Source organism: Schistocerca americana, chromosome 2, assembly GCF_021461395.2.
Source record: "Schistocerca americana isolate TAMUIC-IGC-003095 chromosome 2, iqSchAmer2.1, whole genome shotgun sequence".
Classification (NCBI taxonomy): domain Eukaryota; kingdom Metazoa; phylum Arthropoda; class Insecta; order Orthoptera; family Acrididae; genus Schistocerca; species Schistocerca americana.
This window is the reverse complement of record NC_060120.1, coordinates 92,869,491-92,888,358: the sequence shown is the minus strand read 5'-3', so window position 1 is coordinate 92,888,358 and position 18,868 is coordinate 92,869,491. Positions and strand designations below refer to the sequence as shown.

Below are 18,868 nucleotides of genomic sequence, written 5' to 3'. Positions count from 1 at the left end.
ACGCCAACTGCGCCAATAAATGCCTCATCCAGTCGAATTTTTCTCGTCCTTCTAGGTGTTACCCAGTCTAAATGACATACTTAAACATCATATGTTCCTTAAACAGAGAGATCAGGTGCTTCAAACCCCACTTATTGTGGCACAATCATTCTGGGTATCTCTCCCAATACAAATGTTTGGTGACACAGCTGATACCATATGCTAAATCATACATCAAGTGGGCACCTTCGAATCCATTTATGCACCGACATCCAAGTCAGTAATAAACTCTAGTAAACAGTTATGTGATCGCTGAGACCATAATTGTCACCCAAACTGTTGATAGTTAAAAGTAGGGCTGTGAAGTTAGTCACACATCATCACAAGCAATGACGTGGGTGGTTTGCCAACAACACTATCCATGAAGTGGAACACAAAACTACCGCTGTCTTTTCCCCTTGCGCACAGTCTGCAAAGAAATGAGCCAAGCTACAATGATGGGAGAAAAATAGCAGCTTCGAGGAGGAGCTGTGCGACATAAGCGGAGGTGGTAGAGGTGTCTCTATATCTGAAACATGATGTCTCTTCAGATTTGGCGCTAGTAGCGCCTCTGTGAGGACACATGTCACGTTTACTTTAAATACACTTTGTAATTGTCGTGAGTGTTAGTTACGTTTGAGACTGAACATAGTGAGCTGAAGTTAGTAGCCATTGTGGCAGAGCGGTTCTAGTTGCCTCAGTCCGGAACCACGCTGCTGCTATGGTCGCAGGTTCGAATCCTGCCTCGGTCATGGATGTGTGTGATGTCCTAGGTTAGTTAGGTTTAAGTAGTTCTAAGTCTAGAGGACTGATGACCTCAGATTTTAAGTCCCATAGTGCTCAGACCCATTTCATTTGATGTTGGTAAAGAATGCCTTTAAGGTGAAAAGCACACCATTATCAGTACCTCACTAGGTTTGAATGAGGTTGTGTAACGGGGCTACGAGAAGCTGGATGTTCCTTCTGTGATACTACTGAAAGAGTTGGCAGGAATATAGCCACTGTACATAACTGATGGCAGCAGCAGTCACGAGAATGTTCAGTCATAAGGAGTCCAGGGTCCAGATGACCATTTGGCATAAGAGATGGAAGACCATCGTGTTTGATGTTAGGCTCTGGTGCATCGTACTGCAACTGCAACAGCAATTTGAGCTCCAGTTGCCACTGAAACCAATACCATACATTGCACTGACCCCAAACCAGTGGTGTCAAACGAGAGGTCATTGGAGGGCAGATTGAAGGTCTGTTGTGTTTGCTAACGAAACCTCATTAAGCCTTAGTGCCAGTGATGGCTGTGTGTTGGTTAGGAGGAGGTAAGTTGAGGGCCTGCAACAAACCTTTCTGCACACTTGGCACATGGGACCTACACCTGGGGCCGTGGTATGTGGGTGCAATTCGTATGACTGCAGGAGTATCCGTGGTTATCTGACAAAACCTGACTGTAAATCTGTACATGTATTTGGTGATTCGAACAGCTATGCTGCTATTCATGAACAGCATTTCACGTGGTGTTTCCCAACAGAATAACGCTCACCAATATACTACGGTTGTAGCCCAACATGCTCTACGGACTGTCAACATGTTACCTTGGCCTGCTCGATCACCAGATCTGTTTCCAGTCGAGTACATATGGGTTGTCATTTGACGACAGCACCAGCGTCATCTATGAACAGCATTAACCGTCCCTGTATTGACCAGCCATGTGCAAAAGGCATGAAACTCCACCCCACAAAAATTTGGAAATTTGTGCTAAGTTCCTATGGGACCAAACTACCGAGGTCATCGGTTACACACTACTTAATCTAACTGAAACTAACTTATGCTAAGGAAAACAGACACACCCATGCCCGAGGGGGGACTCAGATCTCCGATGGGGACAGTTCTGTGAACTGTGGCAATGCGCCTCAGACAGCGAGGCTACCCTGCGAGGCCTCCACCTCACAAACCGACATATGGCACTTGTACAACACAATGCATTCACATTTGCAGTTATTACTGTGCTTGTGTAGCATTTTTGCATTGGCTTACCTTGCCAATAGGGCAACCTAAGGTCTAGCGATCTTAAGCAGTTCAATATGCTACCTAGACAAATGTATTCCCGAAATTTTATTATTCTGAGTTAATTATTTTTTGATGCTGAGATTTTTTTCTCGTCGGTATACTCCACGGCTATTGTAGATCTTCTTGCTATGAGCAGCATACGGTGCCTCTTCGCTAATTTTTGAAATATATAAACCCCTTCTGTCGCAGGTGGCCTGTTGCTGTCAGGGAACCCGTGGACGTGCGACTGCGGCCTGGTGTGGCTGGGCCACTGGCTGCGGCGGTGGCTGCGCGAGACGCTGCAGATCCACACGGTGGTGGTGGAGGGCGCGCAGCAGCTGAGCGCGGCGGCGCGCGAGGCCACCTGCTGGGACGCGGCGGCCAGCCGGCAGGTGGCGCTGCTGCAGCTGCGCGCGCCCGACCTGGCGTGCCACCCCAGCGCGCTCAGCCACGGCGGCGCCGCGCCCCGGTCGCGGGCCTCGCTGCTGCTCGCCCTGGCGCCACTCGTCCTCACCGCCAGGAGCGCTCTGGCCGCGTAGTCTGCGCCCGCAGCGCCCTGCGCGGGCGGGTGCGCCACCACTCTGCAGATACCGCGGCGGACGCGCTAACGTACCGGCTGCGAATCTCCAATAACACCACTGAGATCCAAGCTCAGTGAGATCCGTCGGTAGCTCTATTTTGCAATCAAAGTGTGACTGTAGAGTGTTAAACGGCTATAACCTCTCATTCGAAACTTATGAGTACTAATGGTGTCAGTGAGTGCTCGAACTATTTAATGACATACTTCGCTTAAGAACTATTTCTCGTCGATCTAGTTTCGTTGCTCGATTTCTGTTCCAGGACGTGAAACCGCTTCAGCCTGCTATGGTTGATGCTTAAAAGACTCCGTGATACAAATACTGAATTCTGTTTGTAATGTATCGAGACCAAGGTATAGTTATCAACTGTTTGTAAAGCAGTCAGATTAAGAGTTGTCCTGTTCTGTTAACTGACAAGTGTGACACACATAGTGATTGCGGGTTGTGAACTACGAAAGAAGGAAAACCGAAAACTGAGGAAAGTTGTTAGTACTGCATTTTCTCTGTAAGAATCCTAGTACAGCTCCAATGGACTTGAAATAACAGCCAACCAGTTGTAAAGTACAGGTTTGTTATACCTTGACCATGGTTTCGACAGTTCCAAAAGTCTTCTCCAGAAGGTATTGTAGACAGAATCATATATATTACCTGTATCAAATAAGGAGTCGTCGACTCTGTCTGTCTTATACATATGCGTTTCATCCACTTAATCTCTACTGTAGACACGTACAATCACAATTCCTGTACAAGACAGGTTTGTTATACCTTGACAATGGTTTCGACAGTTCCAAAAGTCTTCTCCAGAAGGTATTGTAGACAGAATCATATATATTACCTGTATCAAATAAGGAGTCGTCGACTCTGTCTGTCTTATACATGTGCGTTTAATCCACTTAATCTCTGCTGTAGACACGTACAATCACAATTCCTGTACAAGACAGTGTCAATGACTACGACGTTGGACTCAGACAATATTTGATTCTACGTACAATACCTTATGAAGAAGACAGGTTTCAAAATGTTGAAACTGTGGGCGAGTTTTATTAAATCTGAATTTTGAAACTGGTTAGCTGTTATTTCCATTTCCTTGAAGATTTTACATTTACAGTTGCCGAAGCGCACCCATGTTCCAAATCATAGGATTCTAGAACTATAACCCGTCTCATGACGGGTATTCCACCATATATTACCTGCTATTAATTGTTTTACCTGCTGGAAAACTGTCTCAGATGTAGATAGGAATAACGATTGAGGCCTTGGACGCGGAACACAAATTTTATTTGGACAGTAATTAGGTAGGAATTTGGATGGGCCATTTCGAGGGCAGCACATTACTATTCGCCTTAACTGATTTGATAAAATCACTCTAAGTCTACATATCGACCGACGGATGCGTGTGTCAACCTCGATGCTTTCCCATTCTGAACTCGTTGTCTCCCACTATTAGCCCTCAGTCGATACACAACTGTAGTTTTCCCTGCAGTACTACTATGTATATATTAAACAGCAATCGGGAGCTGCAAAATAAAAAAAATAAATATAATAAATAAATAAAATAAAAAAAGCAATCCCTTGAAATGAAAGGGTAGGACTAGGCTAAATTATTGAATACGCAGTATGCAGGGCAAGTTCCGACCGATTTCCTAATCTTTACGTGTTATGGGGCGGACTCTGTTACGCGTCAGCTGTCAATGCCGGCCTCAATATTTTGCACGTTACGCACCTCCCGTTGCGAAAGATTTCTTATCGATAATTTAATAGCGTCATTTCAGTAAGCTGTTTTATTTAACTGACTGGTGTTACGAAAGTGTACTCTCCCCGTGAAAAATTATTGTTGCTTCAATAATTCGGAAGATTAAGCAGTTAAGATGATGTCTTACAATCACTGAAAAGTCCCTGACGACTCTATAAGTTGATTATTCTGATACCTGGATAGCAATGTAACCAGTGGAAAATTTTTGGACAAAAGAATGTTCAAATCTGTGTGAAATCTTATGGGACTTAACTGTTAAGGTCATGAGTCCCTAAGCTTACACACTACTTAACCTAAATTACCCTATAGACAAACACACACACCCATGCCCGAGGGAGGACTCGAACTTCCGCCGGGACCAGCCGCACAGTCCATGACAGTAAATTACTAATCCCTTTACCTGATGGTAGCTGTTGCAAACGTTGTTCGATGTGTTTGAAGGCTTATAAGCATTAGAGATGTACACGTTACGCGGGACTTCCTACACCAACACTACAAAACCTGATACCTACTTACAAAATTTACAGTCACAGAAACGAACATTTCTTTCACTTTCGTCGTAGTATTAAATTCCCAAGTTTTTGGTGAACATATAATGGCACACTAAAAACGAGATGATCCAGAGTGATCGAGACTTATTTTGCAATTAAAAATGTGCAACTGCGAATGAAGAACAAATGAGAATTGTTTTCAATATCAGCACAGTTATTATGTTTTTCTATTCTATATTTATCAGTGCATTGGTTTTTTTGATTTTATTGTGGACTCTTTCTTGGTGTAAGGACCATGTGGCTGTTAAGTAACGTTTAGGGGACGCACAAGCATCTGACATATCATTAAAATTAAATGTCTTCTTAAGGACTTTCAAACACGGAACATATCTGCGATTTTTGTCTAACATAGCTATAAGAAATAGTATATTTGAACGCAATGTTTTGTTGTGAATACAAGATTCAGTGCGCTGTCTTTTTTGGATCAGCTTTTCGATCCCACCTTCCTTTTAGGGTCACTGTTCATTGTAACAGTATTTCCGTTACAGTAGTCAGGTCAACAAAATATGTTGCTGTGTGTGTTGATCTCACATTGGAGCACACCATTTTTTTACTGTAAATTATGTCAGGTGGTAGAAACTGGTGCTACAGATGTTTATTTTTAGATCTGTAATCACTGCGTTTCACTGCTACTGTTGTTTGAGTGGGAACTTTTTCAGGTTATTGGGTCCAGTCCATGTATTGCTACCTGTGCGAAACATCTAGTAACAAAACTTAACTCTGACCGATAGTGTGTGTTATTTGGTACATCAGATCATCGTATCGGAATATTTAGTTGCACTTTGCAGTTCGGAACAGTAAAACTAGATTGAAGATGTTAATAGCAATCTTTGCGAAACTGTGGATTTGGAGAATATTGACGCCAATAGCTGAGTGCCATTTTTCCCATCATGCGTCAGGAGACCAGATTCGTACGTCCATTAATTTTCCATTAGTTTGTGCCTGTGACTGGGTGTATTTGGAGAGCCACGAAAAACCCAAATCAGGATGATCGGACGTTGGATTTCAACACCGCTTGTCAAGAACACAATATTAAAGAAAGTGAGTTTCGGCCAGTGGCTTACCCATAGCAGCACGTATGTCGAGAAACCTTTAGCAGATTATACCATTTTCTGTGATACACGTAAAAATTCTGGAAGTCTTAAGTAAGAATTAGAGGACCTTCGTCATCATCCACAGTTATTAGCGTGGAGGATGTTATTTCGATGTCGAATGGTAGCAAAACGCGATCATCGAATTCTTAATGCCATTATTTTGCATATATGTAACTTCATCCAAAATTATCATTAACATCTACGAAACAGTTCGCTGTGCAACCGAGCACTGGAAATGGTGTGCATTCTATTTATATGGTGATTAATTGGGACTAATGTAAAAGCTATGTGTTACATGCTGTACTGTTTGAGGATCCGTGTAAGCTGTGCATTCAACTCAGAAAACAAACTATAAAATTTCTTCGGAACCAACACTGCGACAACTGCACATTCTCGGTAAAGTTTACATTTATCTCTGAAGTCAGACTATGGTTAGTGGAAATAAAACAGATTGTTACTCAACTGTGTACAGCATAGTGTACAGAACTGCCTTCTTCTTTACTAACGCTGCTTAATAGTTTGTAACTCTTTTTTCTTTATTTTAAATCAACCTGTATAACTCTTCCATTACATAATGCGAAACGGCGTACCTCCTTCATACGTATTTAGTGTTGTGTAACGTAGTAGAATACTATAGAGTGCACACCTGTGAAATTAAAGACGTTGACGGTTACCAGAAAGATTGCTATCTTTGAAGTCAACAGTGAATGTGAATCCAAGCTTCGAAGTATATTCTGCCTAATCTGCAGGCGACACAGTGATAATCCAATGAATCAGGGTCAACTTGAAATGAACTTAATTGAAAACAATTAGAATTTGTACTTACTGTGTATTGGGAGTTTCTAACTTGAAACTATCCGTCATACTCGTCAATGTGAGCCGTTCACCTACGACGCAGCACTGGGCACTGTTACAGCAGTTCCTATGTACAGATCAATAGAGAGATGAGTCTCCTAGCGAAATTTAGTATGTGGCTGAACGGTACTGTTGTTAAAACTGGAAAACGTGCTCAAATGTATCACAATGTGCCAATGAGAGGTATGTTTTCTCTTTCGCAGAGAGCCAAACTTGAGTATTTTTTATATTTTTTCAGTACCTTTGTTTAGTGGGACCGATTTGACTTTCAATATCTAACTGTCGTGTTGGTTAATTTGAGAATAAGCTTACAGAGATGTTGTAGTGTGAGTGTGCTATAATTTCTGTCGTTGCACAATGTGTTTACTTCTACTGCATTTTCATCTCTCTTGTACTTATGACTGTAAAATAAAGATCGCAATTTTAAGAATTTGTTACGTATATGAAAGAAGGATGCTGCTATATACGATTTTCAACCGTGGATACGAACATGTTAGTTTCCGTCCTCACCACTGTCGAGAGATCTCACATTTTATGCAAACGAATGTAGTTGATTATGAACTTAACGATCCATTTCCCGCAGTCAGAGCCGAGAGCGAAATATCAGTTGCGATCTTTACCAAAGTGCCTTATGTATCACTTCAGATGTATATTGCATTGTTATTCTCTATCTTTGTATATTTAATATACATGTAAAGCTCACTTCTGAAGACTTCGTACCGCACTAAATGTAAAAATTGAGACACGTAGTCTTCAGTATTCAAATAAAGAGTCGAAAGCACGGATATATAAGTATTTAACCCTTCCTTTCGTTTCCTTCATTTACTTTCAGTATTGCTGCCAGTTTTCCATTCGAAACAACATTTTCCTTATTGTGTACGTTTTGGAATTTCTTTATGATGACTATCAGTACTTGCGTGTCTATTTCAGCTACTTCCGGGCCATAAAACTGATGGAAGCGAACTTCACCCTGTGAGTAGGGTGATTGTGTTGTGTACGAATTCCAGCTACTCTGAATCCTCATACAGAGTAGTTTCACATTGATGTACGAGACATATATTACATCGCATGTAATCAGGTGGGTAGTCAAATTAATCACATAATAACCTCCTTCTTCAAGTGATGTATTTCGAAAATATTCAAACGATATTAGAAAACTACACTACTGGCCATTAAAATTGCTACACCATGAATATGACGTGCTATAGACTCGAAATTAAACCAGCAGGAAGAAGATGCTGTAATACGAAAATCATTAGTTTTTCAGAGCATTCACACAAGGTTGGCGCCGCTTTCGACACCTACAACGTGCTGCCATGAGGAAAGTTTCCAACCAATTTTTCATACACAAACAGCAGTTGACCGGCGTTGCCTGGTGAAACGTTGTTGTGATGCCTAGTGTAAGAAGGAGAAATGCGTACCATCACGTTTCCGACTTTGATAAAGGTCGAATAGTAGCCTATCGCGATTGCGGTTTATCGTATCGCAATATTGCTGCTCGCGTTGGTCGAGATCCAATGACTGTTAGTAGAATATGGAATCGATGGGTTCAGGAGGGTAATACGGAACGCCGTGCTGGATCCCAGCGGTCTCGTATCACTAGTAGTCGAGATGACAGGCATCTTATCCGCATGGCTGTAACGTATCGTACAGCCACGTCTCGATCCCTGAGTCAACAGATGGGGCCGTTTACAAGACAACAACCATTTGTACGAAAAGTTCGACGACGTTTGCAGCAGCATGAACTATCAGCTCGGAGAGCATGGCTGCGGTTGCCCTTGACCTTGCATCACAGACAGGAGCGCCTGTGATGGTGTACTCAACTACGAACCTGGTCGCACGAATGGAAAAACGTCATTTTTTCGGATGAGTCGAGGTTCTGTTTACAGCATCATGATGGTCGCATGTGTTTGGCGACATCGCGGTGTATGTACATTGAAAGCGTGTATTCGTCATCATTATATTGGCGTATCACCCGGCGTGATGGTATGGGGTGCCATTGGTTACACGTCTCGGTCACCTCGTGTTCGCATTGACGGCACTTTGAACAGTGGACGTTACATTTCAGATGTGTTACGACCCGTGGCTCTACCTTTCTTTCGATCCCTGCGAAACCCTACATTTAAGCTGGATAATGCACGACCGCATGTTGCAGGTCTTGTACGGGCCTTTCTGGATATAGAAAATGTTCGACTGCTGCCCTGGCCAGCACATTCTCCAGATCGCACACCAATTGAAACGTCTGGTCAATGGTGGCCGAGCAACTGGCTTGTCACAATACGCCTATCACCACTCTTGCTCAACTGTGGTATCGTGTTTAAGCTGCATGTACAGCTGCACCTGTACACGCCATGCAAGCTCTGTTTGACTCAATGCCCAGGCGTATGAAGGCCGTTATTACGGCCAGAGGTGGTTGTTCTGGGTACCGATTTCTCAGGATCTATGCACCCAAATTGCGTGAAAATGTAATCACATGTCAGTTCTAGTATAATATATTTCTGCATTGAATACCCGTTTGTTATCTGCATCTCTTCTTGGTGTAGCAATTTTAATGGCCAGTAGTGTATATCTCCTACGTGCCAGGAAGTTTGGATAAACTTTACGAGTATAGACAAAACGTAAGAGCGAAAGTAACTTCAACATGATGTGTCGCTGCCAAATAACCCAGCACGAGGGAAACTAGTACCATACAGAGAGACAACCTCTACGGTATTGTACAGAAGATAACTGATAGAAATACTCAATCAGGCGCACAGAAATGACATGACAGACGTAGATGGGACAGAGTTATGATGTGAGTGGTGCACGATACGGAGGTCCTCCATGCTGGTGCTCAGACATGGTTGGCCCAAACTTGACAAGTATATATGCCCTTATGTTCCCATGCAACCAAATATCGTGCCACTGTCACATCCAAATGAGCCACAAATTTCGATAATGCGCGATTCGACCAGGTGGCAAAATGGAGACCCACAATGAGAGACCTTTCAGTCTCTGTTAGGTGCTGACAACGGTCGCTCAGACTATATAACTAATCTGGTCTTTTTATAGCAAGAGTACTTCCATAAATTCAGTTAATGTTACCCCGTTTGTAGGAGTTTAGCTGAGCGTGAATGTTGAACGGGCACCCAATGGACTGAGCAGTCGGACATTAGATTGCTTTTTCTAAATTAGCCTGTTATTTTATGCACACATAAATTATACGGCGGACTGGGTAAGCAGCAGTATGCGGCTGTTTGCTGATGATGCTTTGGAATATAGGAAGGTGTCGTAGTAGAGTGACTGTTGGTAGAGACAAGGTGACTTAGGCAAAATTTTTAGTTGGTGTTCTGAATGGCAGCTAGCTCTAAATGTAGAGTAATGTAAATTCACGCATATGAGTAGAAAAAACAACCCGTAATGTAGGAGTACAGCAATAGTAAAATGTTACTTGACACAGTCGCGTCGATAATATGTTTAGGTATAACGCTGCAAAGCAGTATGAAAGAGAATGCGAATGTAAGAATTGTAGTAGGGAAGGGGAATGGTCAACTTCAGTTTATTGGGAGAATTTTAGGAGCGTGTTTCATCTGTGAGGGGAGTAGCATAACGGACAGGAGTGTGACACATCCTTGAATACTGTTCCAGTGTTTGTAATCCGCATAAGGTCGGATTAAAGGAAGACATCGAAGCAGTTCACAGACCGGCTGCTACATTTGTTACCGGTAGGTTCGGACAACACGCAAATATTACGGAGACGCTTCGGGAACTCAAATGAGAACCACTAAAGGAAAGGTGAAGTCCTTTTCAAGGAGCACGGTTTACAAAATTCCTAGAAGCGGCATTTGAGGTTCACTGCAGAACAGTTCTACAACCCCCAACGTACATTTCGGGTAAGGACCATGAAGATAAGATTACAGAGATTATTACTCCTACGGAGGCATAGAGACAGCCCTTTTTCCGTCGCTCCATTTGTGAGAGGAGAAAGGAAGGAGATGACTAGTCGTGTTGCAAGGTAAGCATCACCACACGCCATACGGTGCCTTGCGGAGTATGTATGTGGATGAGATTGAAATGGGTGAACAAAAAGCTAACGAGATATAAATGCAAAAGGTGGGAGCTCAAACGAGCAAATAGTTTCAGAGCAATAGTTAATGATTTCCAATTGACAGTATGAAAAGAAAGCTTTTAAATCTTTTTACGTTCAGAATGCCAAACAAAATTGGAATCACACGAGAATACAGTAACAGCTTCAAACATTCACTGTCACCTTTCATTTGTGTGTTGATAAGCATGAACAAATCATCAACTATGTCACATTAACGTGTCCTAGCTGACAAATTAGATAGCCTTTACGGTCTTTAAGGAGCACTAGTTGACTAATGACCAATACATTTTTTAGCAAACTGGGACGCAGAATCTGTTATGATATATCACTGCACTTTTGACCAATCTTTTCTTGCATACAAACACAGAGAGTTTAGAAAAATTATTATTGTATGGAAGTTAATGGATTATTGGTGCAAACAATAACTGACACATTGGTTCCCAAAATTTTTTATGATACTCCACTACACCTCTGATCAATCCGTCACTATATAAAACGCTTAAGGCTTCATGAAGATATTCTTTCATACAATTTGACTGGTTACTAATGTACACACTGTCTAAACTCTAAAGCATGGGGACTTTCAAAATGTCACACTCTACTCCACACTCTCCAAGAGACACTTTTACTATGAATCATCTTGTACAATAAATATACACGCCACTCTTTAACTAACCTTTACTGATTACAAACCTAAAAACTACCTTGATTATGAGGGAGGCCGCTAAGTCGATACGGCAGCAACTCCCTCTGCAAAACACTTTTCGCACCAAAATTTTAATGGCAAACAAAATACACTCAGTAATACCTTTTAAACAAAGGTAAGTAAATGTAAGTTGGTACTGAATAAACGTATTTACGTTGATAAACACGTCATGCACATGACAATAGTATTATCATTAAATTAAAAACTAGTTACGGCTCACATCTGGCTCACATTATCATAACAACTTTCATTTTTATGATTAGGAATAGGATGCTAACATAGGTAAAGTGATACCAGTCAAAGATGTCTAACTGAGGGACGTAGTTTCGATAAACACTTGCCTTGATTGAGCGCCATGAGATTCTGGCTTACGAGAAATGCTACAGACCTATTTCATTACTTTTCCTGGAGTTACTTGAGACGGCACTGGCCACAAATAATGGAATCCTGATGCTTCATAGATATTACAAATGGGCTCTCAGAAACCTCTTCTTGGCGACGGACTTATAAATCAAAGTACACCAATACACGCCACGTGGTCACGAACAGATGCAGGTTTCATCCGAGGCTCATTTAATATATTTCGCCTATAACGTCGCTTGCTCTTCCCTTCAGTTACTCCGGCCACATACAGGTTGACGCGCTAACCTCGTGCACTGCCCCCTTTCCAGCTGATGCTTTCACATCCCAAGTTCTGAGAGATCATCGTCCACCATTTCCTGTGATTTATAATTCTGATTCTGCAAGCACGAAAATAAAATTCCATCCATTTGATACACAGAAGAAAATAGAATTCATAACATTCAGTAAAAATCTACTCTAAGACAAAGAAAATGAGACACTACCAAGGAATTATACGAAAGGGACGGACATCGGCAGATGTAATGTAAATATACAGATAAATAAATGATTATAAATTCAGAAAAATTGGATGATTTATTCAAGAGAAAGAGTTACACAAATTGAGCAAGTCAGTAACGCATTGGTCCATCTCTAACCATTAAGCAAGCATTGACTGGTAGAGCTGATGGCTGTCTTCCTAACAGATACAGTGCTCAGTTCGACGCAGGACTCTCTGAAGGCAATTCTACTCCAGGCAACGAGATTCTAGGCACCAGCGTCCAGTGAAGAAGTGTCTGGAGATGCTATGGAAGGCCCGACAACGATGAGTGATGGTCTGGATCACCATTCCACTTCATAGTAGGGACTTCTGTGGTCGTCAACCGTGGCGCGCTTACAACACAACGGTATATCGACGATATTCAACACCCCGTTTTGTTACCCTTCATGTCCAGGAATCCTGTGCTTACGTTTCAGCAGGGTAATACCCGCTCGCACGTGGCGAGTGTTTCTACGGCTTACGGGTTGTCTTCGCGCTTACCAAACTCTGCCTTGGCCAGAAACGTCACCAGACCTTTCCCCAGCTGAGAAAATATGGTCCAGTACTGGCAGGGCCCTACAACCAACTCGGGATTTTGGCGTCCCAATGTGCCTCAGGAGGACATCAAAAACTATCAAGCATTGGTCAGCCGAATAACTGTAGCATAAGGACCAGATGCACACCGACGCGTTTTTGACTTTCTCAATTGGTGAAGGTCTTTCTCTTCATTCAATTATCCAATTTTTCTGAACTGTAATCGTTTGTTCGTCTGTGCATGTACTTTATGTCTTCCGATTCCATCTGATGCTGATAACTCTTTCGTGCTCTGTCCTTTTTCTTTCTTAGAGTGCATATAAGTGGGAATTGTAAAAATTTAGATAACTCATATATAACATAGGTGTTCATATAGTTCATCGTGTCCTCCACCGTGATCACTCAACATCCACACCAGAAATAGCCACCCTACATGTGGGATTGAAGGAAGCGGCACTACGTCGAGATCACGGAGTCCAGATGTCTGAAATTTCCTCTCTCCCTATTCAACATGAGCGACGTGGACGTTGCAGGTGGTATGGTGCGGTAAATCCGCCTCAGAAAATCCACTCTGTGACCAGCACTACTTAACAGTATTCATCCGTCCATTCACAAAACTACAGTTCAGTGAACCGACTACGTCACACTACCAAATAGGCACTGTTGTTAGTGTTGGAATTTGGTAGTATTCCTTTCACCGGATAATAGAAAATACCGCCCATTGTGACGCGCTCTAAGTAAGGGACCGCGTTTGGTGAAAATCAGTGACGTCACGCTACTGTTATAACTTCCGTTTGACTTACTACATGAAGTCACACAGGTGACCTGCGACCATTGTATGAACACTAAGTACGCCTTTATCAACGATTTTTGGCCGCTAGTAGGAACAGTCCACTAAAACTTTTTTTTCATTTTATAATCGTTTCATTAGGACACCAAAAAAACGTAATACAGAGTATCATGTCAAATGAATTGTATCTCAACGTTGATATTCACTATCCAGCCTTACACTAATGTTAAGAAATAAATAATTTGATGCATTACTCTACCTGAAATGCGTATTTTCTTTTGTTTTTTCTGTTTTCTTTTGAAGAATGAGTGGACTGTTGTTAGTAGGGTCCGAAAAGCTTCGATGAAGACGTGCTTACGTAAAAGTGCAGAGGAATCAGTAAGATGCCTTTCGTACATATCTGAATGAACCATATCTCTCACCCATCAGGGTAAGCTACATGAAACGTACCTATTAACTGGACTAACTTATATTTGCAGTGGAAAGTTAGTTAAAGTGCTATCTATCATCAGGAATCATGATGAAACTTAGCACAACAGAATCCTCAAAGAAACACGTCCTTCATATATTAACGTGGCTGATGCCCCTTTTTAATTCATAATAGAAGATAGGCAAAGGTTGCAACTACCAACATGACTGACACTCAAGGAAACATTGCATACAAGAGGTATTACTTCCACAGATCACACAGATCGCACCTGTTAAATTAAGGAGCAAGCATCGAATAAAAGGGACGTTTAACGTTATCGTGGCATCCCTAAAATTCACACGGTGCCAATCTCAGTTAAATTCAATCCCCGAAGCGAGAACACTTACCAACCTTTGCTGTACCAGAGTCGGAACCTCTTGCCACGTGAGAACCAACAGTCAACTCTCGAGACAATGCCGAGACTAAATCCTTGTGATAAGGAGTTATGCGACATAGTGCTCGGCATATTTAATTATTTAAGGAATTAAAGGGCAAGTGAAAGTGAATTCTAAAGCTTCCATAAAATGCAAGTCAAATGGACCTGATACTAATGAACTTCAAGTACTCTTAGGAACGATTTAATATGGAATGAACACGATCAGGGAGAGATTTATCAGAAGAATCTTACGAAACTCTTTCTCACCCATCAGAAAAACTCTCCTTCGAGCGATTATTGGGTAGTATTCGGTGATGTGGGCTTTAATTAACAGCAAAGTAGTCCGGAAATGAGCCGCATTGTTCGTGACAGGTTTATAGAGGTGTGAATGGTAGAGTGCTAAACTCTCTCTCTCTCTCTCTCTCACACACACACACACACACACACACACACACACACACACATATATATATATATATATATATATATATATATATACTGTAGAGATATTTACACTGTAATATCTTACCTCTACTGTTGTGAACTGTGTGGGTATGTATATTAGAATTAATTCCAAAGGATAATGTAATGAAACTTCCTGATCTCCTAATTACTGACTATTGTCCAGTCACACTTCCTCTCTCCTAAAGACTCAAAAAAGTTGGTATTAAACAACTAATATTAAACAACTAACTAAAGTCAACTTCCTTGTCGCTGTTTATTTGTAACTTCAGTGTTAGTCAATTTCTTTAAGGAAAACGGCTTTTTTTGAATGTAGGGTATTTTTAGGAACTACATATCGTCATTGTGTGTATCAGTGTGGTATCAATAGGTAAATTACAATTTCATTGCGACCATGATTGTTAGATTACCTTCTAGATATAAAGTAGTTCCGAAATCTCCATTTGCACACTTTGTTTGTGGTAAATTGGAGACTGCTACACTACTTAAATAAGGTTATACTTGATAATCAATTAAGAAATAATTTTGAAACTTTCAGACTCACTAAAACTTTATACAAAGTGAAAGGCTCACTCTTGACGTAACTGTCACCCATTTGGTGTGTAATATTACACTTTTCTATGTACTGGACTACAAAACTTTACACTACTTGTTTGAATGCATTTAAAGTTCTGGTGTCACTCATACGTATTATTGTACTAATATATCTTCAGTTAACAAGAACATGCTTTGCAAGTAGGGTCCTCTTCGACAGAAACGCGAACACGTATTAGTGTGTAGTCAATTGCTAAAATGTATTCTGTCGGAGTGTGTCCTACAGATGAGTAACTGCAATGAGTCAATCTTGAATTACGCTATCATCTAATGCAACGCTGTAATTGAAACGGAGTGTCAGAACACAAATAACATTCATATCATGTATATAAAAATTAGCACACACTATCCTATCACACCTCTGCATACTTCTGTAATCGACCACTAGATATCACGAGAGGCGGAATCGCCAGTATGAACGCAGACAGGGAGTACTATGTTGTCACCAGAGATGCTGTAACAGCAGAATGGGTCGTCTAGGGGAGTTCAGTGACCTTCAACGTGGATTACTTGTTAGATGTCATTCACGCAACAGGCCCATCAGGGACATTTCGGCTTTCCTAAGACTGGAAATGTCAACTGTTGGTGATGGTGATGTGACAGTGACTGTGAAAACGATGTGGAACAACCACAGCCAAACCGAGAACATGCAGCCATATATCCTGACGAACATTGATCGTCAGGAAATATGGAGGGAGGTTATATTAAATCGCATTAAAATCAACAGAAGAAATCACTTGGAGTTACAAAGAGCGAAAAGAGCAAACATTAGTTTAGCTCGCACAGTGACTGTTCGCAGGGAGATAAAAAGAATGGTTAAACTGATCGAGCAACTCCCCGTAAGCTATACATTTCTATAACAAGTGGTCAGCGATGCTTGAGGTGGTGTAGAAAGCGACGCCACTGGACAGTAAATAACTGGAAACGAGAGATTTGGAGGGATGGCCGGCCTGAGTGGCCGAGTGGTTCTAGGCGCTACAGTCTGGAACGGCGCGACCACTACGGTCGCAGGTTCGAATCCTGCCTAGGGCATGGATGTGTGTGATGTCCTTAGGTTAGTTGGGTTTAAGTAGCTCTACGTTCTGGGGGACTGATGACCTCAGGTGTTAAGTCCCATAGTGCTCAGACACATTTGAGCCAAACTGCAGAAAGGTGGGAATTCCAGAAGATGGGACCTGTATAAAATGACAGAGCCAGAGGTTGTAAGGCGTTTTAGGGAGAAAATTAACGAACGATTGACAGGAATGGGGGAAAGAAATACAGTAGGAGAAGGATGGGTAGCTTTGCGAGATCATATAGTGAAGGCAGCAGAGCATCAAGTAGGTAAACAGTGGAGGACTAGTAGCAATCCTTGGGTAACAGAAGATTTATTGAATTTAAGTGATGAAAGTAGAAAATATAAAAATGCAGTAAATGAAGCGGGCAAAGAGGAATAAAAACTTCTCAAAAATGACAGTAAGTGTTAAATGGCTAAGCAGGGATGCCTAGAGAACAAATGTAAGGATGTAGTGGCATATATCACTAGGGATAAAATAGTTACTGCCAACAGGAAAATTAAAGAGACATTTGCAGAAAAGAGAACCACTTCCATGAATATCAAGAGCTCAGATGGAAACCCAGTTCTAAGCAAAGAAGGGAAACTAGGAAGGTGGAAGGAGTATATAAAGTGCCTATACAAGTTTTGTAGTCCTGTATTACTTATGGACCGTCTGACAGCAACTGAATAAAACAGATTTTTGTGCCATACGCGTTTCACCTTTATATTCTGCAAGGCATCATCAGTGACCTGGAATATGTACATATGTTAGCTATTTAATTTTCATTTTTGTCACTGTGCCTATCGGTTATAAACAGTTCTGGTGGTTGGTATTTCCTATTAAGTAGTAATGTTTTGAACTGTACTAAAAGGTTGCGTCGACAATTGCTCACATATTAAGCTCCTGTTGCGTTTTTGGTGTTGTTATTCTTCTCATGAATGCCAATTTACGGTTTTCTTCCCGCATTCCACAGCACTATGAACTGAACGCATGTTTTAATGCAATGTTTTGCTTTCAGTTTCCTACTGTCAAATGGTTTTGCCAAAGATCGAATGTTATTGCCAAACTTATGAGAGTAATTATTGAAGTATTTGTGGTCTGTTCGTGTATGCATTTGTGTGTGCGTTTGTGTATGTGTGTGTGTGTGTTTATGTGTGTGTGTGTGTGTGTGTGTGTGTGTGTGTGTGTGTGTGTGTGTGTGTATGTGTGTGTGTTTTGGTGTCATACAATTTTTTTGTGCTGTGTGTGTGTGTATTTTGGTATGGTATAAAGTCTTTTTTGTGGGCTGTGTGTGTGTGTGTTTGTGTGTGTGTGTGTGTGTGTGTGTGTGTGTGTGTGTGTGTGTGTGTCCAGATGGTGTGGGGAAGAGCTTTTTGTTTTGTTTTATCTTATCATTTCCTTTATTAAGTGTAGTAGGGAGGCTGTGCTGTTGTGTGTTTGTTCATATATCACATGTTCGTTTTCTACTATGGTTTTCTGGATGGAAAAATAAAATGGGAAACATACATTTAACATCTTTAGAAAATCGAGATCCACCTACACAATAATACATTTCACATCCAATCACCCCCACAAACAGAAACTTGCAGCACTAAGACACATGTTACATAGATTAAACAGAATCACACTCAGCAAGATAAACTATCAACATGAAATGAGTACAATCATACAAGTAGCTAGGAACAACGGGTATGACACACATGTGGTACACAGGCTCAATCAAAAAATAAAAACACAAATACAAAACAAACACATTTCCAGAATACAAAAGAACTCACAAGCTGAAAACTTACAAACACATTCAACAAACACACACAATGACAACACCACACAGAAAAAAAAACCAGATGGTACACCATGACCTACACACATAAACTAACACACAGAGTTGCAAACATCCTAAGGAGACAGGGCTTCAAAATAGCATACAAGCCTGGGAAAACCCTCCAATCACACCTAAGCCAACCAGCTAAAAAGAGGGACAAATTTCAACAATCAGGAATACATAAACATGAATGTAAAAGTTGTGATGCAGTATACATAG

General features: G+C 41.4%; 1 protein-coding gene across 1 annotated transcript in view; it reads left to right on the top strand.

Moving 5' to 3' along the window:
* Positions 1-2,597, top strand: part of LOC124593803 (chaoptin-like) — a 173,329-nt gene extending 170,732 nt beyond the window's left edge. The window contains exon 11 of the mRNA XM_047132151.1: positions 2,269-2,597. Coding sequence (XP_046988107.1) covers positions 2,269-2,597 — 329 coding nt within the window. The remainder of the gene's footprint in view (positions 1-2,268) is intronic.
* Positions 2,598-18,868: the final 16,271 nt, after the last annotated feature.